The 25,278-nt window shown below is 38.3% G+C and overlaps 1 protein-coding gene across 1 annotated transcript; it reads left to right on the forward strand.

Annotated features, from left to right (window-relative positions):
- Window positions 1-402: 402 nt before the first annotated feature.
- LOC130915052 (dnaJ-like protein MG200 homolog) lies at window positions 403-23,330 on the forward strand. Its single transcript, XM_057834741.1, has 4 exons — window positions 403-659; window positions 12,348-13,511; window positions 19,022-19,087; window positions 22,953-23,330. The coding sequence occupies exons 1-3, from the start codon at window positions 572-574 to the stop codon at window positions 19,081-19,083; spliced, it is 1,314 nt and encodes a 437-aa protein (XP_057690724.1). The 5' UTR covers window positions 403-571; the 3' UTR covers window positions 19,084-19,087; window positions 22,953-23,330.
- Window positions 23,331-25,278: the final 1,948 nt, after the last annotated feature.

Consider the following 25,278-nt stretch of genomic DNA (forward strand, 5'->3'; position numbering starts at 1 on the left):
TTTTGATGTTAGAGTCCATGATCTAACCTGTGGCATTTAACAATGTGGTGCCAATTTTACTTTACCCAAACAAATGCAATGCTTTCTTCTGGGGCTCTCTCAATGTGTAATGAAAATAAAAGTCTTAGTGAAGTTTATGGGTAATAGTTTTTTTTCATTGGTGACGACAAACATCACAAAAAAGTTGTGTTGTTGATAATATGAGAGCAAATTATACAGTCTCACAAATAATGCCTTTTGGAAATTTTCATTCTATTAACATGCTACAATACATATTACCACAAGGTGGTAATAGGAAGTTGAGGACGCATACTACACACCTCCCTCCTCCTCTTCCTCCTCCTCCTCATCCTGTGTGAACAATGTGAACATGAGCATGAGGTAGACTGGCAAGATAGAACAGCAGATGTTTGGGGGACGGCAAGCCACGCATGATCACACAGGCGCACAAGGAATGTAGCTGTGCATGTGATCACAGCTGGAAACTCTGCTTGACAAATAGTTTGCCACGGTTTGGTTTTTCATTCATAGTTATACAAAGTATATAGCTTACTTTTTGAGGGCCGCAAACATGGGCTGCTCCTCATCTAGTGCTCAGACAGTCGATCAAGAAAAGCGACCAGGTACAAAGCCTGAAGAGAGCAATGGAAGTGCTTTGGGTAAGTTGTGCGTTGCTTTTCATTTACACATCAACAATCATACATGTGGATAAAGTGACTTTCATTCAGTAAAACCTTTCCGAGGGGGTGTGTCTGCTCCCAACTGCTCTGGTACATGATGTGCCTTCTCGCTTGAATTAGATTTACAATCAGTTCAACACCTTGGGTATACCTGCACAGTTTATTAAACATAAATTAAACAAAATGTTTATTATTAAAGTGTACAATTGCAATGCATCAATATGAGACTTTTTAATTGTGAAACTGGCATTGTTCGCAAGCAAAGAATGTACACTTTAACACATTCCTCTTTCAGTTTTCACCTATTAAATATGCGTCTTAATGGAATCCAACTCAAGCAGAATAACCGCATCAGTTTTTACATGTAGAGGGCTCCACTCCTGTCCACCAAGGACTAAACACAAACCATGATTGTCTATTCATGAGTGCAACCTACAGCCACATAGTTATGTCATACTAGGCACAGCTTTGCGCTGACAAAACCTCCACACATACATGCATGACAGTCCTTTCTATTGTTGGTGAATTTTTTTTATCGTGAACGCACAAGTTAGCACTGTGAAAACGCTGGATTCACATGTATGTTCATCCAGTGTTGTCTCAGATTACTTGAAAAAGGTAATTTAATTACGGTTTACTGATTACGCCTCAAAAAAGTAATCTAGTTACTTTGCTGCCTGAACATAAGAGTGACAACAGAAATATGTCATCACATTTAATTGACAGTCCGATAATTGAATTTAAATGGGAACATTGGAATTTTTCCCACAGGCTTAATCTTCAAATTAGCGGAGGTTTAATTGCTATAGTCGATGGCGTTGCTTTCAACCACCATTGACTTGCACTAGCTTGGCCACTCCAGAGCCCTGAATCTAACAGATAACTGACAAACTGCATGGAATTGGTTGAAATCATCTCCACCGACTAATCAAATCCCAGTAACTCAAAGATTAAGCCTAATGTCAAAAATTCTGAACTGCGGGTTAGGGTTAAAAGCATATCAGTGCCAATGTAAAACAAGGCAAATTGACTGCACAATAATCAACAACACACAAATGAATTGCACAGTGCAATCAACACAAATGTGGGGGCAGGCACGAATGCGTGTGCACAACCCGGAATTACGACGTACACACGGAGGGTCAATTTGGCCACAAAATGTGGTGGCAACTAAGCACTTTACACTCAATCGGATTTACAGCACATCCCAAAAATCCCAAACGAACATGTCACCTCACGGCATAAATGTGCAACACGAATATGATGTAAACATTTCTTGCGGACTTCGCGAGGATGAGCGGGAGCAACGATTACCCGCCTTTGCAACGGCAAAGCTACGAAACGGCCGGCAATGTAGCAGCTCCAACCTATTGCTGGAGCCCTCCAAAAAGAAGGAAAAATATATTAATTCAGAGATCAACATTCCCTTGCACATCTCAATAGGTGGTTGCACTCGGCTCGAATGTGCGGCCGTGCTGGCCTGGCACGCGTGTTTTTCAGTCCCAAAAATACATAGCGCGTGTGACTCGAGACCAAAACAGGAAGTAACTATGAGCGGTTACCATGGAAACAAGCATTTTCTATTCAAAATGCTCTTCGTACATGAGTACAACATTTTCAATTCTACATACATTATGAGGTAATTAATTAGTAACGCACAGACACTAAGGAAACTAACTTTAATCAGATTACTGGTTTGGAAAAATGAACGCATTAGATTAGGGTAAAGTAAAGCATTACTGACAACACTTTTTTTAATCTACTAATGACATGCTCAGGTCAGTGACAAATTCCTTCTGAGAAGCCTCAAAGCATACTGGTAATAAAACTTTCAGTGTTGCCTTGGTCACATGTCAAAATTGTCTGAACAGGCTACTACAGTGTTTGATAAATTGCCATTTCCAACATTATCACTGATTGAGTGGCTTTATGATTTCAATGACACATAGGGTTGTCAACTCCTTGAAAATACAAATAAGGGACACTTCATTGGTAGAGCCAGCCGGCTTGATAACAGTCCCCCTTTAATTATAATTTTTATGTGTGGATTTTATTTTTTAATTGATAATTGTAATATGATAATTTTTCTCAAACCTGAATCAATTAGGTGCCCATTTCAGTGATATAAGCACATGGAAAAACAATAATTATTGGCAATTTTTTTTTTAAATACAGAAAAATACTAGAATAAAATGTATATTGGTCATGCTTAATTTAAAACTATAATTTAAACCTTAAGGTCCTCAGTCTTTTGTGTGTGTTTGGCCTTTTTTTTTTTCAAAATACTTTTTTAAAAGTGCAAACATTAACTCTTAGGTAAACTGAGGTGCGTTCAAAGTCCCATCAGCAATAACAGTTTCCCAAATGATCACTCCAAATATAAAGTGGAAATGCAAACAAAATTGACAGAACACAAAAATATAATACAAATAGTAAAAATAAAGTACACAGAAACGAACAAGAAAACAAATAATCAAAATTTTGAAATATGCTTTTAACTCAAGCTTCACTTAAACTACTTATCTCCCACACTTTTATGTTGTCTTTCGTTTTCCTCATGGCAACCAACAGTACCTCCTTGACCAATGAGATGAGCGGGATTGTCATTGTTCTGTCAGCTCATTGGCCAGAAAGGAGGAGAGGTTGGGAAATGTGTTCCCCTACATATTCTTGAAAAACACTATACCAGTCTTCGTTCGTTTTACAAATAAAACACTATTTTCGCATTTCATGATTATACGACACAAAGCACGTCCCTTGTAAGCTTAATACGGGACGTATACTTTTTTTTCTTAAGACGGGGCGGTTACGTTTTTCAAGGGAAGGTTGGCAACCCTAACATATGTCGCTAGCTTCTTTAACAGGCTTACAAAACGTAAATGAGAGCAGTTTGGTATACTGCAAGTCCCCAGGTTACGACGTACCCGACTTCCGTGAGTTCGACTTTACGACGCCGGAGATGTAAGAGCGCATTTGCACACAAAGAAGAACGTATTTTCGACACGAAGACGAGCGCATTTAATCCCACGAATAAATCGCACAGCCAAGTGAGAGAGAGGCTAAAGATTACAGCTGCAAGGCTACGCGCATATTTGGCAACACCTGTATATAACACCTTTTGAACTGTTTATTTTGCGTTTTCAATTGTGGTCTAATAGTTGGGACAGTTTATGTGATTGTTTTTGATGATGCGCGGACGCTAACTGATACTTGCTCAGCGTGTGTGTGGATTTTTACTGCTGTATCAGCAGCTCGTTATAAACGCAACTTTGAATTACCGTTATTGAGAAGGAAACAAATTTAATTTCACTTTTATTTTAGTTTTATTCTGTGTGTTGATGTCATATTGGGCTGGATAAAGTCAGTAAAACACACAGATGTCTGACATTGTCATTTCCAAGTTTAGCTTGCTGTCGTAGCTGTAAATACCGTAATTTCCCGAATATAAGGCGCACCTAGGGAAAATTATTGTACCCGTGTATAACGCGCACCCTAATTTTAGCACCAATAAATATAAGAATAAAAGAAAACAGAGCTCATGTACAGATACAGAAATCACATTTTATTGACTGGTGAAACACAGCACAAGCATAACACATTGGTAGTTTAAAACATTACCGTAAATTGACAATATGTACGGTAATAATATGATCTGACAACGTCTTCAACTTACCAGAATCCAGGAGAAAACAAAACAAATGTGACTTTTCTTTTAAAGGCTGCTGTATAACTTGCTCGTTTCATCATGATGAATAAATGTTTCTTCCATGGATTGATACGGTAAAATAAAAGTGGTGATTTAGGTCGCAAATCAGAAGCGCGCATCGCTGTTGACTAGAATGTAACAATAGGAACTATTGTTATTTGAATTTGAGTTTTGAGTTAAACGTTGACTCAAAAAAAACAAGTTCAAGAAGCTAAAGTCTGTGCTTTATGAAGAGTGAAAAAAGTATTACCGTGTAGCGAGTTATAACAGAATTCAAAGGCGGAACTTATGTTGGCACGCGTATAGTTCCCGGGGGGAGGTATTTTGTTGAGAGAACTGCCAGAAAGATAGTAATATTCCGAGGGTTGCATGTGAGACAGACATTGCTACCGTATTTTGTTGCAGCCTAAATGTCAATAAAACAATGCGGATTAGCTCCGTTGTTTGATACTCCGCCTCCGACTCCTTCCCTAGCTCGGCACGACCGAAACAAAATGGTGATGTCAAGTATCGTAATGGTCGGCAACGGATCGCCGCATACGTTTCTTCAACACAACATGGCCGTGTCAATAAATAAAAGTCGGTCTTTATATATATATATATATATATATATATATATATATATATATATATATATATATATATATATATATATATATATGTGTGTGTGTGTATATATATATATATGTATATACACATATAATATATTTATATTTTTGTCTCCATCCCTGTACCCGTTTATAATTCGCACCATGATTTTACAAGTTGATTTTGGGGAAAAAAAGTGCGCCTTATATTCGGAAAATTATGGTAACAGTCCAATGATCTTTAATACATGTTTTATAATAGCTTTTTTTTAGATTTAGTCGGTATTTAGGGGTATTTAAATGTTTAATTCAGATTTACGCAGAAATTCGGGTTACGTTGCCAGTGTAGGAACGGAACTCGCTCGTAACCCAGGGGTTACATTTAGTCTTTTCCCCGTTGTAACATGCTTTATGTGACTTATAAAAGCACACTGTGAGTTATCCCAGTCACCACTGGTTCCATCTACTCCCCCGGACTTCTGTCTGCCTCCCATCGATGTCCCTGTTTTGATTACCGCCTCTGTCATCATTGGCAGACAAATCATGTTGACACACGCGTCATCTGTGTATGCTAGTTCTATTCAGGCTAGTCTCTTGTTGTGCCCAGAAAATAAAATGAGTGCTCCATTCTACTGACTGATTAAGTTTTTGCGCTGCTTCGTAAAATGTTTTAATTCAGTTCCACGTTTTTGGCTGGATGGCCACACACTGAAGGATCATGGGCTTCCTCATTCCAAAGTCACTGCTGGGGACGAACTATAATGCAGCCCGCAATGGGCAGACCACAAATTTACGCCAAATTAAAGAATTTTACTGCAATGTACGTTTGCAGTGTTGATGACCAATATGTCCTACAATCAGTGTTGTCACAGATTACTTGAAAAAGTAATTTAATTACTGATTACGCCTCAAAAAAAGTAATCTAGTTACTCTACTGATTACTTTATTATCAAAGTAAGTTACTTTAAAAGTAATTTATCAGTTACACGTTAGCTGCACAATAACTGCAGCCGCCCTCCTCCAGGGAACGAGCTGTAAATTGCTCTCCGCCGGGTGGTTTGCCGATCCGCGAAGACAATCGACAACCCAGTCGTCATGTCAAATAATCCGGGCTAGTTATGTGGGATTTTCCGCTTCGAAGACTTTGAAACATCACTCGGTTCGGGTTAGCATGTCGGCTAGCTGTCACGGCTCTTGGTTTGTTTACATTTTTCGAAACCGGGGAAAGGAAATGACATATTTCCGATTTAGGTGTCATATAATATCGTTCGGGAGGTGCGACAGTAAAGGTGAAGTCGACAGTTTTGACCATTATGGAGCAATTTTGCGATGTCGTCCTGAATAAGTGCATTTTTATTATTTCATATTCCATTTAGCACAAGACTGTTATTTGTCATGACCATGCCATTTTTTTAGCAGTTGGGGAAAATACTTGGATAAAAAGAATATCCTGTAAAAATTTTTGAAGTAAAGAGACCGAAACAATGACATTTTGCAGATCTCTTCATCGCGTTTTCCTCATTGTGAATAGTTCCCCCTCGACGGGCTGACTAATTTCTTGTCATCTGCGCTTTGCTAAATTGTTGTATATAGTCGAATCGTCTCAAAATATGATTCTAATTCACATAATAATGCTATTTAAGACTTTTTTTCTCCTGTCGTATGCTCTTTAATCTTCGAGTTAGCGGAAGTTTAATTAGTTGGAGTTTATTTCAACCACCATTGACACGTGCTAGCTTAGCCACTCTGGAGCCCTGAAACTAACAAATAACTGACAAACTGCATGGAATTTGTCGAAATCAACTCCACTGACTAATTAACCCAACGCTAACTCAAAGATTAAACCTACCTTCAAAAATTCAGAATTTTGGGTTAGGGTTTAGGGTTAACAGCATATCAGTGCCAATGTAAAACAATGCAAATTGACTGCACAGTAATCAACAACACACAAACGAATTGCACAGTGAAATAAACACAACAGTGGGGGTGGGCGCGGATGCGCGCGCACAATCCGGAATCACTCTGTACACACACGTGGTCAATTTGGCCACAAAACATGGCGGCAACGAACACGTCACTTCACGGCATAAATGTGCAACATGAATATGATGTAAATAATGCTTGCCAACTTGGAGCGATGACCGCCTGTCATTGCAACGGCAAAGCTCAGAAATGGCCGCGCATTTATGGAGTCCAACCTATTGCTGGAACCCTCCAGAATGAAGGAAAAATACTCAAGTGCATTCATGGACAAACACAGATCAACATTCCCTCGCACATCTCAACACTCGGCTCGAATGTTTACCTCCGATGGCAGCCTGGCACACGCCTTTCTCAGTCCCAAAACACTTAGCGCGTGTGACTCGAGACCAAAACAGGAAGTAATTGTGAGTGGTTACCATGGAAGCGAAAACTTAGCGGGAACCTTTCTAGCATTTACTAATCAAAATGCTCTTCGTACATTACTACTATATTTTTCATTTTACATACATAATGAGGCAATAAAGAAATAGTAACGCGCAGACACTAAGGAAACTAACTTTAATCAGATTACTGATTTGGAAAAATGAACGTGTTAGATTACTCATTGCTGGAAGAAATTAATCAGATTACAGTAACGCGTTACTAAGGCTAGGTTAATACCGCAGGTCTTGATGCACAAATCCGATTTTTTGTCGTATGTGTTTTTTTGGTGTGCCCGTTCAGACTAGGGCTGCAGCTATCGAATATTTTATTAGTCGATTAATCGATGGACTAGTTAGTTAGAATAATCGAGTAATCGGATAAGGAACATGAACAATTAAAATACCTCAGATGAGCCACAGACGTTTTTTTTTTTTAAAATGAGGATCTATGTACAGCAAAACAATTGGCTAACTTGCACAGAAAAAGTCCGCTAGCTTAAATGCTATAAAATACTTAAAATGCAAAAAGTTTTTTTACAGCGCTCTTAACAAATTGTTCAGTCACATATTCCCACAAAAAGCGACTGAATATACCTATGAACTAAATTATGAATGCATTAAAAAACATTAGCTCAAACAAAAACTTAACTTACGTTGGTCTTAACAGGGAGCAGTTGGATTCAGCCATGTGAAAAGAGGCAGACCAGAGGGCAGTGTATCCACCCTAATCAATAAAACTAAATGCAAACACTTTCAAAATAAACCATTACAACACCACTTTAATTACACTAATACTCGTAGCAACAAAATTTAATTCGAATATTTTTTTTATAATCGAATTCTCGAGTTAATCGATTAATCGTTGCAGCACTAGTTCAGACTGCTTTGTCCAATTAGCCCGTTCAACTATCACGCATGCTTACTAATTTGCAGTCCGCGATGTGCTCAGTAAAGTGACCCACATGCGCAGAAGCATCAAAACAAATTACACATGCTAGCTGTATGTCATTCCACTAGATTATATTTTGATTTCCAAAAAGTGGACACATATAACAGATATTAATAATCCCTGTTTAGTCTTATATTCAAAGTTTATATGGACTGATAGAACGCATACACACACACACATAAACCTTGACGTGTGTGCGTGAAATGACGTGGGTGTGTCAGTTTGCCCCGACTCGGCCATGTAAGCAATAATGAAATATTGCCCATTCGGCGCACAGAATGAAAATCGAAAATCTTCAGGCTTATCCTAACAAAAGCAGAGTTCAAGCTAGAAGCTAATTCACAGCTACATCGCTGCCGTCCTGCCTGCCGCTTTTGCTCTTTGCTGACGTCATTGCTGCATGAATTCTGATTTTGGAGACTTGACAGTTCAGACCGCCAGCCACATTCTGTAAAAATGTGGCCCAGATGGGATTTGAACCACATATGACAGTGACCCGGATCGGATTTGAAATGGTCCACTTCTATGCGACTTGTCACATTGAGACAGTCAAGTTAATGCCTCACTGGAGTCGGAAAAACAGGAAAAAATCGGATTCGTGCATTAAGACCTACAGTATGAACCTAGCCTAAGTAACACACGTTACTAAGTAACGCGTTACTGACAACACTGCCTACAATTAACAGTACAGTAGTTTTCTTTCATCAAGTCATGAGCTGCTAACCACAGTTTTTGTCAGGCCAGCCAGCTGTGGCAACGATGGCTCGGCCTGGGGCCATTGCTAGTCATCAAGCAAACCCAGTTATAGGGCCCTTCACAACTACACGAATTTTGTCAAAGCCAGAGTCAACAGGCTAACTGTTAAATTTTGCTAAATTGACAAAAGACAACACAAACAAAATCTTTATGTGAAACCTTTTTTTCACAAACTTTATGATACATAGTACATACATACTGTAGCTTTGGTTCCAAGCCTGTCCCTTTTGCGCAGTGGCTACTCCGTCACTAGGCATTCTTGCTGTCTTCCTATTCATTCGTACTCACCTTATCTCACTGACCCACTTTTTTGGAACTAAATTTATTAATTTTTTTCACGGTAACAAAACACATTCATTATCTGTCAGCACAAGAGTAAACAACATGTTTTTGTCATTGCAGTTCAAGTCAGTGTTAGTCACAAGTGTTTGAAATAAAAATCATACTCGGGCAGACCTTTGTGAGATAAATCGGACAAAAAGAAAACACACTCGTACATCTACACACATACATTGGCCAAAACGCATGGGATAAAAATATACAATCAGGAAAATGTTTGTGTGAAGATGGCCCGATTTGAAAAAACAGGCTACCACATTCCTTTCCACCTATCAACTCTTGGCTCTTGACACCATTTCAGATAGACAGATAGAATGAGGCATCTGCTGAGTCAAAACTTCACCCATTCAGTGAGCACATCCATTTTGATTTGTCCTGTTTGTGTTCAAGCTTTAAAATAATCAAATAGCCTAGGCTCGTATGAAACCTGCCTGGATTTACTTCAGGTTATTGCTCTTTCCCAAAGGCTAACATTAAGTTGACACGCAATTAAAGTAAGTAAATGTGACTTAATGTAGGGTGTGCCAAAGAAAAATGATCATCACATGTGATTTAAGTCCTCTGAGCCTGTCTTGCCGGGCCTTTCGCGATTCAAGGGAAAATTCAATAAGTCTCACGATAAACTAAGGAAATGAAAACTTAGTTTCTGACATTCTTTGTACGTTATTGTTGACTTAACGTTTCCCGCAGTGAATTTAGAATTTCATCTTAATCCTCTGATTTTTTTCATGTGTACAGTGCCTTGCAAAAGTATTTGGCCCCCTTGAATCTTGCAACCTTTCGCCACATTTCAGGCTTCAAACATAAAGATATGAAATTTAATTTTTTTGTCAAGAATCAACAACAAGTGGGACACAATCGTGAAGTGGAACAACATTTATTCGATAATTTAAACTTTTTTAACAAATAAAAAACTGAAAAGTGGGGCGTGCAATATTATTCGGCCCCTTTACTTTCAGTGCAGCAAACTCACTCCAGAAGTTCAGTGAGGATCTCTGAATGATCCAATGTTGTCCTAAATGACCGGTGATGATAAATAGAATCCACCTGTGTGTAATCAAGTCTCCGTATAAATGCACCTGCTCTGTGATAGTCTCAGGGTTCTGTTTAAGGTGCAGAGAGCATTATGAAAACCAAGGAACACACCAGGCAGGGTCCGAGATACTGTTGTGGAGAAGTTTAAAGCCGGATTTGGATACAAAAAGATTTCCCAAGCTTTAAATATCACAAGGAGCACTGTGCAAGCTATCATATTGAAATGGAAGGAGCATCAGACCACTGCAAATCTACCAAGACCCGGCCGTCCTTCCAAACTTTCTTCTCAAACAAGGAGAACTGATCAGAGATGCAGCCAAGAGGCCCATGATCACTCTGGATGAACTGCAGAGATTTACAGCTGAGGTGGGAGAGTCTGTCCATAGGACAACAATCAGTCGTACACTGCACAAATCTGGCCTTTATGGAAGAGTGGCAAGAAGAAAGCCATTTCTCAAAGATATCCATAAAAAGTCTCGTTTAAAGTTTGCCACAAGCCACCTGGGAGACACGCCAAACATGTGGAAGAAGGTGCTCTGGTCAGATGAAACCAAAATTGAACTTTTTGGCCACAATGCAAAACGATATGTTTGGCGTAAAAGCAACACAGCTCATCACCCTGAACACACCATCCCCACTGTCAAACATGGTGGTGGCAGCATCATGGTTTGGGCCTGCTTTTCTTCAGCAGGGACAGGGAAGATGGTTAAAATTGACGGGAAGATGGATGCAGCCAAATACAGGATCATTCTGGAAGAAAACCTGTTGGTATCTGCACAAGACCTGAGACTGGGACAGAGATTTATCTTCCAACAGGACAATGATCCAAAACATAAAGCCAAATCTACAATGGAATGGTTCAAAAATAAACCTATCCAGGTGTTAGAATGGCCAAGTCAAAGTCCAGACCTAAATCCAATCGAGGATCTGTGGAAAGAGCTGAAGACTGCTGTTCACAAACACTCTCCATCCAACCTCACTGAGCTCGAGCTGTTTTGCAAGGAAGAATGGGCAAGAATGTCAGTCTCTCGATGTGCAAAACTGATAGAAACATACCCCAAGCGACTTGCATCTGTAATTGGAGCAAAAGGTGGCGCTACAAAGTATTAATGCAAGGGGGCCGAATAATATTGCACGCCCCACTTTTCAGTTTTTTATTTGTTAAAAAAGTTTAAATTATCCAATAAATTTTGTCCCACTTCACGATTGTGTCCCACTTGTTGTTGATTCTTGACAAAAAATTAAAATTTTATATGTTTGAAGCCTGAAATGTGGCGAAAGGTTGCAAGGTTCAAGGGGGCCGAATACTTTTGCAAGGCACTGTGTGTGCTTGACAGAAGAATTTTCAGTATTTTTTCTGTATGCTGGCACAACTGCCTCATAAGCATAAGGGTTCAAATCTTAGCTCAAGCCAAAGGTTTGCATGTTTTTTTGTTGTTGTTATGATCATTCTTTGTATACTCCTGCTTCCTCCCACATTCCCAAAACGTACTGTATGTTCAGTTAATTGAAGACTCTAAATTGTCCATCGGTGGGAATGTGAATTTAAATGGATGTTTCTTTGTATATGCCCTACAATTAACTAGTGCCGGGTGCATTCTCACTCTTGCCAAAAGACAATTGCTATAGACCTCTGTTCACTAGAGACCTTGTAAAGAACGAGTGTTTGGATACAGATAGGATCACAACCCAATATTGATTTTATGGTTTCTAAATAGCTTGGTACAATTAAACATTACTGTACTGTTCCCACTCTTTCCATCATACTGTGTGTTTCTCAGGTTAATCATACAATGTAATTGCTGTTCTTACAACTTATACTTTTACTGTAACTATGATTGTCAGTTAACCACGCCTTGAATCATCGTGTCATTGCTTTTCTGTTGGCAGCTGGTCAGAATGGCATCATTGCAGAGACCACTGAGCACAACACGACTGTAAGTGCCATAATGAATGATCTTCACCAGGGATCTGATGATGGGGAAGAGACATTATTAGTGGTGATGGAAACCCAGGAGGATCTAGCCTCTGGGGAAGACCCTTTGACTGATCTTGAACCACAACAAGATCCTGTTACCTTTGAAGAATCTGGTTCAGATGATGGACCAGCACAGGCCTCTCATGACTTGGCTCTGGATGATGTCCCTGTAAAAGCAGTGGAACCTGTGATGGCCATACCCCTTGTAGAGGACGATAACACTACCACGGGAGATGTTAAAATGGTGCAAGCAGAGGTCAGTGCTCGAGAAGAAGAAACTTGCAAGAAAGAGCTTCCTGTCCAAGATGACGCGATTAACTTACCTGCTATAGAAGAGTCTAAGACCGAGAGACCAACTGTAGAAGTTGAACAGGTGCAGACTGATGTCCCCTCTGCTGTAGAACAGGCATCTACTGTCCTAGCGGAGGCCTCTCCTGAAGTTGCCGAACCTGTTGCTGAAGTTGGAGTAACAGATGCAAAAGTAGCAGACATCCCTGATGAGATGGTCGCTTCTTTAGAGACGCCAACTGAAAATTCTCTACAGATTTCAACTTCAGTAATAGATGAATCGCCTGCTTCAACCGAGGCGCCATCAAAGGAAGTTGAAACACTGGCTGATGCTTTAGTTGAAGATTCAACCACTGCGAAATCCTTTGAAGTAAATGAAGCTGTTATAGATACAGGAATTGCAGTGGCCACCATTCCGGAGATGCCTCCTTCAGTTGTGGCAACCAATGAGACACAAAATGAGCAGCAACCTGCTGATGAAGAATCCAATGGATCTTTTGTGATGCCTTCAGAAACTGCCCAACAAGCAGAACCCATATGTCCTGCAGAATCGACCTCTTCACAGGCATCTGCCTTAGTCGCTAAAGAACAACAACTAGAGGTTCCATCATCTTCAATATTGGTTTTAGAAAGCTCATCAAAGGAAGTCTCAGAGGTCCTATCAGATTTTGGTGCTTCTCCATCTTCAGTTGCTAGTGATGTGGAACTTCCTGCAGCTGAGCCAACACAAACAGAAATTGAAGTCAATTCATCAGCTCCTGACCAAGCCTTTGATCCCTCAACCGAAGGTAGAAACTGACAGGACACATTTTATGTTAAGTTTTATGTAGTCAAGGGAGTTTGTTTAGATTGTTGGTTTGTTTGACAAAGCAATGTCCTTGAAATTAAGGGGTATTACATGTATCAAAAGAACTTATATAAATCTGTGGAAAATGCAGACAGATTTTTACTTTCTGTGGTCTATAACCATTTAACTGTCACAGGATGCAAATAATTCTCTTCATAAACTCCGAATGTCTTGAGTCTTTGGGTTTTATGATAATATAAAACCCTCCTAATTGGCTTCCCTGCTAACTGCTGCATGGGCAAACAACGTTGCATTTATGCATTTACCTGTTGATTCTATATGGAATTATCAGTGACAAATTCCCCTAAACAATTGTTTGACAATCAGTATGCGAAGTATGTGACAGGCGATGCAATTGTCATTAGTCATTTTCTTGTAGCTTGCTTGCTAACATGGTTGTCAAGGTAGCATACCACATCTCAACTTGTTAAATAATGAATGACTGATAAATTCTGACAAGCTTTTTTGGAACAGTTCCAAGAAGCGAGACATTATCCCTGACTGAAATAACTCACAAATCTTTACAAAGTTGGGGGCTGCACATGTCCAAACACATTAAGGCAGGTAATGAATAAAAGCCAACAGTTACGTAAGATCTTGTTTACATCTAGATAAGCAACTAACAGTAAAAGCCACTTATCTAGCATGTAAACATTGAGGAAGATTGGCATACACTATGGCAAAAGTTTGATCATTGTTACTGGGCAAATATCTAACACACAGTTGGCTAGCAACCAAAAATACACAATGAATTGTTCCACTGTCTTTGAAATGAACACTCCAACAATCCATCGCATACACTCCTTTCTGAACTACATTGTTTGCAGCAGCCAAGACATTGTTAGGTTGTGAACACACACACGCAAATATAATACTTGTCTTGAGTGAGTTTACTGTGACAGCATTTTGTCAACACAACAGCCTCAGTCACGCAACTCTCACTGTGCACTGAGTCCGTGCTGTTTCACGTTACATAAGACAAATGCTCAGCTCGTCAAACCATTTCTTAGCCGGCCTTGCACATTATTAAGGTACAGACCCATTACAGAATAGGTACAGCATAATAAGGTAGTATGTAAATGTTTTCACCCACCATTAACCGAGGCTTGCATTGAGACAGGGCATACCTCTTTTTTGTTTTTGTTCTTTGCCTCAATGTAGAGTAAATTTGCGGTGCACCCAAAGAAATACTTCTGGTCTGTTCGTGGTGATATTCCATACAATATACAGTGGTACCTCTGCTTACAAAAGAAATTGGTTCTGGAACAAGTTTCTTAACTTGAAAATTCTGTAAGTAGAGACGCGTTTCTTAAGTAAATGACCTAATCTGTTTTAAGCACCCCAAAATTCAAACATAAATCTTTTATGATGTATAAAAATGCATCAAAACATGTAACAATTACATGTAACAATTAGATAATTGCACAATAAACATAAAATCTGAGTTATGCAAAATGTAAAAATCCAAGAATAGAGAACAGGTAGTCCCTGGTTTGCGACATACTCCACTTACGTGATTTCGACTTTACAACCCATGAGAGTCTGGCATTTTGTCTCCAGTTGTTTTTTTTTTTCCCAGTCGCGTAAATGGTACCTAGTTCCCGTTGCCGTTCTTCGCATCAGGATCCCCTCGTCCCCAAAGCAGCGTTGCCGCCGTCCAGCAGTTGCTTTCGACCGGTGTTCTGCTAAAATGTCTTACATCGGCGAAACGTCTACACGAGGGGAATTTGACACCCAAAGTACTACCGTGCGCTTTCAACTTGTTTTGTTTAGATGCATACAGGCAGGACGTACTAAAAGCCTTAAGAAAATACTTAAGTGTAATTATCATCAAATAAATAATAATAAATATTATTTGATACATACTATATTTTTCAGACTATAAGTCGCACCTGAGTATAAGTCGCACCAGCCATAAAATGCCCAACGAAGAGGAAAAAAAACATATATAAGTCGCACCGGAGTATAAGTCACATTTTTGGGGGAAGTTTACTAAATAAAATCCAACACATAGAACAGATACAGTGTGGCAGATAAATATTTAGTCAACCACCAATTGTGCAAGTTCTCCTACTTGAAAAGATTAGAGAGGCCTGTAATTGTCAACATGGTTAAACCTCAACCATGAGAGACAGAATGTGGAAAAAAAAACCAAACAAACTGAAAATCATATTGATTTTAAAAGAATTGATTTCCAAATTAGAGTGGAAAGTAAGTATTTGGTAACCTACAAACAAGCAAGATTTCTGGCTGTCAAAGAGGTCTAACTTCTTCTAACGAGGTCTAACGAGGCTCCACTCGTTACCTGTATTAATGGCACCTGTTTTAACTCATTATCGGTATAAAAGACACCTGTCCACAATCTCAGTCAGTCACACTCCAAACTCCACTATGGCCAAGACCAAAGAGCTGTCGAAGGACACCAGAGACAAAATTGTAGACCTGCACCAGGCTGGGAAGACTGAATCTGCAATAGGTAAAACGCTTGGTGTAAAGAAATCAATGGTGGAAGCAATTATTAGAAAATGGAAGACAAGACCACTGATAATCTCCCTCGATCTGGGGCTCCATGCAAGATCTCACCCCGTGGCGTCAAAATGATAACAAGAACGGTGAGCAAAAATCCCAGAATCACATGAGGGGACCTAGTGAATGACCTACAGAGAGCTGGGACCACAGTAACAAAGGCTACTATCAGTAACACAATGCGCCGCCAGGGACTCAAATCCTGCACTGCCAGACGTGTCCCCTGCTAAAGCCAGTACACATCCAGGCCCGTCTGCAGTTCGTTAGAGAGCATTTGGATGATCCAGAAGAGGGCTGAGAGAATGTGTTATGGTCAGATGAAACCAAAATAGAACTTTTTGGTAGAAACACAGGATCTCATGTTTGGAGGAGAAAGAATACTGAATTGCATCTGAAGAACACCATACCCACTGTGAAGCATGGGGGTGGAAACATCATGCTTTGGGGCTGTTTTTCTGCAAAGGGACCAGGACGACTGATCTGTGTAAAGGAAAGAATGAATGGGGCTATATATCGAGAGATTTTGAGTGAAAATCTCCTTCCATCAGCAAGGGCATTGAAGATGAGACGTGGCTGGGTCTTTCAGCATGACAATGATCCCAAACACACAGCCAGGGCAACAGAGGAGTGGCTTCGAAGAAGCATTTCAAGGTCCTGGAGTGGCCTAGCCAGTCTTCAGATCTCAACCCCTTAGAAAATCTGTGGAGGGAGTTGAAAGTCCGTGTTGCCCAACCACAGCCCCAAAACATCACTGCTCTAGAGGAGAGCTGTGAGAATGGGCCATATTACCAGCAACAGTGTGTGAAAAGCTTGTGAAGAGTTACAGAAAACGTTTGGCCTTTGTTATTGTCAACAAAGGGTACATAACAAAGTATTGAGATGAACTTTTGGTATTGACCAAATACTTATTTTCCACCATGATTTGCAAATAAATTCTTTAAAAATCAAACCATGTGATTTTCTGCTTTTTTCCCCCACATTCTGTCTCTCATGGTTGAGATTTACCCGTGTTGACAATTACAGGCCTCTCTAATATATTCAAGTGGGAGAACTTGCACAATTAGTGGTTGACTAAATACTTATTTGCCCCACTGTACAACAGATACTTTATGTCATCTTGAAAGGCAATTTAAACTAAAAATACTATACACATACACATGTCAACTACAAATGCACAATATGCTGAAGAAGTGTACAGGATGATAATGCTACATGATGCATGAACTACAAAATGCGAACGTGGTCGGTATGTTAACGTAACATTGCTATTAAGTTATTCAGATAACTATAGCATAAAGAGCATGCTAACAAGTTTACCAAACCATCAGTGTCACTCCAAAACACCAAAATAACATGTGAAATGATATAATAATGTGTTAACAATTTCACACATAAGCGGCTCCAGAGAATAAGTCGCACCCCCAGCCAAACTATAAAAAAAACCTGTGACTTATAGTCTGAAAAATATGGTAATATATCAAATAAGGACAGTTTAAATGCGCTACGTAACTAATGTGGTCAACAGATCAACACTGCTTTAAAACTACCTCAATGTATGTACAGTATATACATATTAATTAGGGCTGTCAAACGATTCAAATTTTTAATCGAGTTAATCACAGTTTAAAAATTGATTTATCGTAAGTAATCACAATTCAAACCATTTTAAAAATATGCCATATTTTTCTGTGAATTATTGTTGGAATGGAAAGATAAGACATAAGACGGATATATACATTCAACATACTGTACATAAGTTCTGTATTTGTTTATTATAACAATAAATCAACGAGATGGCATTAACATTATTAACATTCTGTTAAAGTATCCATGAATAGAAAGACTTGTAGTTCTTAGATAGATAAATGTACAAGATAAATATTAGTACAAGTTATTGAAATTTTATATTAAAACCCCTCTTAATGTTTTCGTTTTAATAAAATTTGTAAAATTTTCAATCAAAAAATAAACTAGTAGCTCACCATTGTTGATGTCAATAATTACACAATGCTCTTGGTGCTGAAACCCATAAAATTAGTCGTACCCAAGCGCCAGCAGAGGGCGACAAAACACCAAAAAACACAAGTATCAAGTGGACATGACACTGTGCTGTCATTTTAATCTGTCATGTGCGTTAGATGCGTCAAATATTTTAATGTGATTAATTAAAAAAATGAATTACCGCCAGTTAACGCAATATTTTTGACTGCCCTATTAAAAATATTTTTATAGTTTAAAAAAATCATTCATCATAGAGACATATTTTGAGATATACTCTTTTTGTAACAGGATCCTGGTAATTTTCACATCCATTAGGAATTCAAAGTGTACTGAGAAGTGATATCACTCACTTTGGTAGTTGAATGATTTGGTATGATTCTGCTCAGGCTTCTCTTTGCATATTTGAATCATTCTCTCACCAGATTATTACAAATCTGTAACATCCCTCATCTGAACAGTTCTTTACAAAAAAACAACAAAACAAAGTATGCATCAAATAAATCTATAACTACAAATTGAAAAAAAAAAAAATATATATATATATATATATATATATATACACAATTGTGAGACATAGTCAAAATATTTAGTGATCACTTTAAGCCTTTCAATAAGTGAGTATCCAGTGGTCATTCGCCATGTATGAGAAAGACCAACGTTGGGAACATACTGTTCTCTCACAGTATAGACGCTCATTCAAGCAACATGTGGTGTGGCTGGTCCTATTGCACAACATAAATGAGGCTCAGCTCTGCATGCACCAGTTAAATGGGTTCACTGTATGTTTGTACCAGCATGTTGTTGTTGTTGTGAAATTGGAAAAAAAGGCAGCAACTTCTTTCAACATAAAGACCCAGAAAGGAAAATCTTGTACATATAAATACTCGCTGACTTTTCATGTGTGCGTGTGTGTGCTTTTATTAGGGCCAGCAGCAGCAGAGTGCCATCAGGATGTTGAGCAAGACAGAGCCAAAAAGGATGACTGAATTGGTAAGAGAAAATCAACTGCACTATATCCCAGTTACTGTCACAAAATCGGTGGAAACACTAACTGCTAGGAGAACTTTCCACAGTAAAAGCAACCACATGTACAGTGAAGAAGGGTCAACACCAGGGGTAAGAGTGGCTACAATTTCTTGACAGAACTTCCTGACATTAAGGTTGCCACGGAGCCAGATGTTTTTTTGTTTGTTTTTTTTAAATGGTGGATGGGGGGATCAAAACTCCTACTGCTTTTAGTACAGTCATACCTATCACACATACCCACACAAGAAACTGATTTTACACATAGATTAGGTTACTGCATTACACATACTGTCATAAGGCATACACGAGAAACTGATTTCATTCAAAATTGTATTTTTTTCCCAATGATTTGCAAAATAACAGTTAATAAAAACAGCAGTAAGGCAAGGCAAGGCAAGGCAAATTTATTTATACAGCACAATTCAACACATGGCAATTCAAAGTGCTTTATATCACATGAAGATCATAAAAATCACATTAAATCAATAGAACGTAAAAACAAAGACAATTGAAACAGGAAATAAAATTACAAAAAAATCGCATTTAATCACGAATAAAATAAAGAAAAAAATGTAAATAAAAAATACTACTACTACTAATAATAATTGAAATCAGCAATGGATGTAAAGCACAAGAGGAATAGAAAGCAAATAGTTTGAAATATATAGATAGTTATGGATATGCTGTGCTAAACGAGTGTTTTTAGCCCTGATTTAAAAGAGCTAACAGTTTGAGCATACTTCAGACCTTCAGGCAGGGCCGGCCCAGGCCATTTAGGGGCCCTAAGCAAAATAATGCCAAGGGGCCCATATTTTTGGCCCACCATTTCAAATGCATATTATGCCAATATTTTGTTTTACTACAATCAGCGGAAGCCACACTGGCACATCCATTCATTGATTTGATTAATGCATTTACTCAGGGAGACTAAGGGACTATAGCATGGGTGTCCAAACCTGTCCGCAAGGGCCGCTGTGGGTCCTGGTTTTTTTTCCTACCACTCGAGCACAGACAGTTTAACCAATGAAGTTTGTTCTAAAACAAGCAGCACCTGACTGCAATCAACTGATTAAACTTTTGAGACACCAGATTGGTGAAAAGGTGTGGTCTTGTTTTGTAGGAATGAAATCCAGCACCCACTGCGGCCCTATGTGGAATAGTTTGGACACCACTGGACTATAGTCATGTGGGGACACAGAAATGCAAAGTTGTGTGTCATCTGCATAGGTTTGATAGGAGATGCCATACTGTTCCATAACTAGTAAACCCAACCTCCATCTCTTAATTTTTACTTTCCCCTCATTTCCTCACATCTAAATGCAAAACCTCAATTTTAACTACTTAAGAGCATACGATGTACATAAAAATAGGATGTACATTAAAATTGAATATAATGTAAACAGCCTTTTTTTTTTTTTTTTTTTAATAATGAAGATATAAGTAACATGCATTTACAAAAATAAGTTCAAATTACTTACATTATGCACGGTGAAATGAAATATACTGTATTTTGAAGATCACGCAAAAATTGACTTTTTTTTATTATTATAAGTAGGGTTGTTCTGATCATGTTTTTTTGCTCCTGATCCGATCCCGATCGTTTTAGTTTGAGTATCTGCCGATCCCGATATTTCCCGATCTGATTGCTTTTTTTTTGCTCCCGATGCAATTCCAATCCTTCCCGATAATTTTTCCCGATCATATACATTTTGGCAATGCATTAAGAAAAAATGAATAAAACTCGGACGAATATATAAATTCAACATAGAGTACATAAGTACTGTATTTGTTTATTATGACAATAAATCCTCAAGATGGCATTTACATTATTAACATTCTTTCTGTGAGAGGGATCCACCGATAGAAAGACTTGTAATTCTTTAAGGATAAATGTAACTTTGTATATTGTGACTAAATATTGCCATCTAATGTATTTGTTGAGCTTTCAGTAAATGATGATGTACCATTTAACTTCTGCCCAAATGCATGATGGGAAGTGCAACCATGACTGTGCGCAGTCGTACCAATTGATATATCTTCTCTGCGTTGGGAAATAACATAGTGTGTTAAGAAAAAGATCAACTACTTCCTTCCTTCCCCACATTGCTTCCCACGAAATTTCTAATTGTTGGGAGAGGAATTGTAAGGCTTTACCCAATTTAAAAAAAGGCTTCATAGGCTGCCAAAATTCTCTCTACTCATTTGACATTGCCTTTTAGCTCTATGTATATGTAAAACGGTGCCATAATAGATTGAACGCAACAATGCGTGAGTGGGTAGTGCAGCGCATGCGTCAATTGCGTTAAATATTTTAATGTTATTACTGCCGTTAACGCGATAAATTTGATAGCCCTACTTTAAGCCAAAACCAAAGACTCTGGATGAGTGTAAGACATTTTGTCTGTAACGTTAAATACAATTAGAAAAAAAGAAAAATATCATATATATATATATATATATATATATATATATATATATATATATATATATATATATATATATATATATATATATATATATATATATATATTAAAAAAGGCATGTCCGATATTTTTTTTCCGATTCCGATACTTTGAAAATGACGTGATCGGACCCGATCTCGATCGGGACATCTTTATTTATAAGGAAGTAAATAGTTAGTCCAACATAAATGAACAAAAGTTAGTTCAAAGTGCAGATTGACAAGGAAGATGTTCTGAACCTCCCCCTCAGATCAAGTAAAATGAAATATATTAGTATTGTGCTGCAGCTCTTGGTTATATAAGTAATCGATTAATCTATCAACTCATAAGTTCGAATAATCAAATAATCGGAAAAGGAACATCTAATGTGTTGCAGAATGAATTTTAGATGTAAAACAAAGGCTTGCTAAGATTGCACTTTTAAAAGAGCATTAAATGTGAATACAAAACAAAATTCCGGAATGTTTCTTCAAACGATGCAGAATTGCACTTGCATTTCACATGAGCAATAAATGCATTTAAAATAAATTAAAATACCTGAGCTGAGCCTCAAACTGTATAAAAAAAAAAATTAAACTGATCTAAGTACAACAAAAGAACAATTGGCTAACTTGCATAGCAAAGGTCCGCTAGCTTAAATACTATGAAATGATTTTTTTTTCTTTTTACAATGCTTTTAACAAATCGTTCAAACACATATTCCCACAAAAAAACAACAACAACAACAAACAAACATACAAAAAAACTGCTAAATATACCTATAAACTGAATTACGAATGCATTAAAAAAAACATTTAGCATATAAAAGCGTACCTTATGGTGGGCTTAACTGGGAGCAACTGGATTCAGCCATGTTATATGAGCGATGTCATATTCACTGCTGCCACTAGAGGGCAGTGTATCCACACAAATCAATAAAACTAAATGCAAAAACTTTCAAAACAAACCATTACAACGGCACTCTAATTATACGAATCCTCGAGCAGCAAAATTTGACTCAAGGCTTTTTTCGAATCGAATTACTCGAGTTGCCGTCATATTTTAAGGAACAAAGCACTGTTCTGTCCCATTCCGGCCCCGAATCTTTTGTCGGAACGGCCAACTTTCACCTCTGGTCCACACTATATATCGTAATTATCACACATACTTGAAATTCAGGGTGCTTCTTCCATGTTCCCAAAAATATACATTATGTTAATTGACGACTTTAAATTGCTAAAATCTGTGAGTGCGAACAGTCGATATAGCGATATAGAAAATGGATGGTTGGATGAATAAAATTCAGTCACTGCCACATTTCTACCTCAATCACAGAAAAGTAGTACAGTAGTTGAAAATGTTCTTTCACTGTTTTTATCTTCTTTCAGACAGAGGAAAATTTGCTCAAAAGAGGAAAGACTTCAACAGCTCTATATGCAAAGGCTACTAAAGAAGGACGACTCAGCAGCAAAACCTTTGTCATTGTTGTCTTAACACTTCTTATCATGTGTATGTCTGAAAGATTAATACACATCATGTTCCATCTCAGAACAGGCTTTTACAAATACTTCTACTTTTTTACTGGAGTTACTATGAAAAATATTAGGAGAGATAACTTGGCTCATGCGTTGTCCAGGAAGCTCCTATGACAAACACTAATACATAAAACTTGAAAGACAAAAAAATACAGTGCCTTGCAAAAGTATTCGGCCCCCTTGAATCTTGCAACCTTTCGCCACATTTCAGGCTTCAAACATAAAGATATGAAATTTAATTTTTTTGTCAAGAATCAACAACAAGTGGGACACAATCGTGAAGTGGAACAACATTTATTGGATAATTTAAACTTTTTTAACAAATAAAAAACTGAAAAGTGGGGCGTGCAATATTATTCGGCCCCTTTACTTTCAGTGCAGCAAACTCACTCCAGAAGTTCAGTGAGGATCTCTGAATGATCCAATGTTGTCCTAAATGACCGATGATGATAAATAGAATCCACCTGTGTGTAATCAAGTCTCCGTATAAATGCACCTGCTCTGTGATAGTCTCAGGGTTCTGTTTAAAGTACAGAGAGCATTATGAAAACCAAGGAACACACCAGGCAGGTCCGAGATACTGTTGCGGAGAAGTTTAAAGCCGGATTTGGATACAAAAAGATTTCCCAAGCTTTAAACATCTCAAGGAGCACTGTGCAAGCCATCATATTGAAATGGAAGGAGCATCAGACCACTGCAAATCTACCAAGACCCGGCCGTCCTTCCAAACTTTCTTCTCAAACAAGGAGAAAACTGATCAGAGATGCAGCCAAGAGGCCCATGATCACTCTGGATGAAGTGCAGAGATCTACAGCTGAGGTGGGAGAGTCTGTCCATAGGACAACAATCAGTCGTACACTGCACAAATCTGGCCTTTATGGAAGAGTGGCAAGAAGAAAGCCATTTCTCAAAGATATCCATAAAAAGTCTCGTTTAAAGTTTGCCACAAGCCACCTGGGAGACACACCAAACATGTGGAAGAAGGTGCTCTGGTCAGATGAAACCAAAATCGAACTTTTTGGCCACAATGCAAAACGATATGTTTGGCGTAAAAGCAACACAGCTCATCACCCTGAACACACCATCCCCACTGTCAAACATGGTGGTGGCAGCATCATGGTTTGGGCCTGCTTTTCTTCAGCAGGGACAGGGAAGATGGTTAAAATTGACGGGAAGATGGATGCAGCCAAATACAGAACATTCTGGAAGAAAACCTGTTGGTATCTGCACAAGACCTGAGACTGGGACGGAGATTTATCTTCCAACAGGACAATGATCCAAAACATAAAGCCAAATCTACAATGGAATGGTTAAAAAATAAACGTATCCAGGTGTTAGAATGGCCAAGTCAAAGTCCAGACCTGAATCCAATCGAGAATCTGTGGAAAGAGCTGAAGACTGCTGTTCACAAACACTCTCCATCCAACCTCACTGAGCTCAAGCTGTTTTGCAAGGAAGAATGGGCAGGAATGTCAGTCTCTCGATGTGCAAAACTGATAGAAACATACCCCAAGCGACTTGCAGCTGTAATTGGAGCAAAAGGTGGCGCTACAAAGTATTAACGCAAGGGGGCCGAATAATATTGCACGCCCTGCTTTTCAGTTTTTTATTTGTTAAAAAAGTTTAAATTATCCAATAAATTTTGTTCCACTTCACGATTGTGTCCCACTTGTTGTTGATTCTTGACAAAAAATCAAAATGTTATATCTTTATGTTTGAAGCCTGAAATGTGGCGAAAGGTTGCAAGGTTCAAGGGGGCCGAATACTTTTGCAAGGCACTGTATCAATAGTGAAATTTACAAGTGATTTTCAGGCACATAAAAGTACATATTTGAGTTAGATCACATGTATAATTTGGTGTGTCTGCAATATCTTCGACATCCTCTGCATCTAATAATTTGGTTGTTGTTTTTAATAAAATAATGTATGTAGGAGGATGACCATGAGATCCCTTTATCAAAATGAGATGGATACAACTGACCTAGCACTCATGCAGTATTGGAGCTACAGAAGCAGAACATTAGGAAATGCATCAGTTTCCCTTTGAGTTGAAGTATCACTAGTTCTGAATGAAATATTGAAATAAAACATCTACTTCCACGTCTAATAAAACTAACCTATAATGTGACAAGAGCTAAAAACAGTTTCTATTCATCATCATTTTTATTGGTAATACAGC

Source organism: Corythoichthys intestinalis, chromosome 4 (assembly GCF_030265065.1).
Source record: "Corythoichthys intestinalis isolate RoL2023-P3 chromosome 4, ASM3026506v1, whole genome shotgun sequence".
Classification (NCBI taxonomy): domain Eukaryota; kingdom Metazoa; phylum Chordata; class Actinopteri; order Syngnathiformes; family Syngnathidae; genus Corythoichthys; species Corythoichthys intestinalis.

Excerpts from the sequence above, each read along its gene's own strand:
- LOC130915052 (XM_057834741.1), top strand. The coding sequence starts at position 572 with ATGGGCTGCTCCTCATCTAGTGCTCAGACAGTCGATCAAGAAAAGCGA. Across the intron at positions 660-12,347 it reads GAGCAATGGAAGTGCTTTGG|CTGGTCAGAATGGCATCATT; the intron begins GTAAGTTGTGCG and ends TTCTGTTGGCAG. Across the intron at positions 13,512-19,021 it reads CTTTGATCCCTCAACCGAAG|GGCCAGCAGCAGCAGAGTGC; the intron begins GTAGAAACTGAC and ends TGCTTTTATTAG.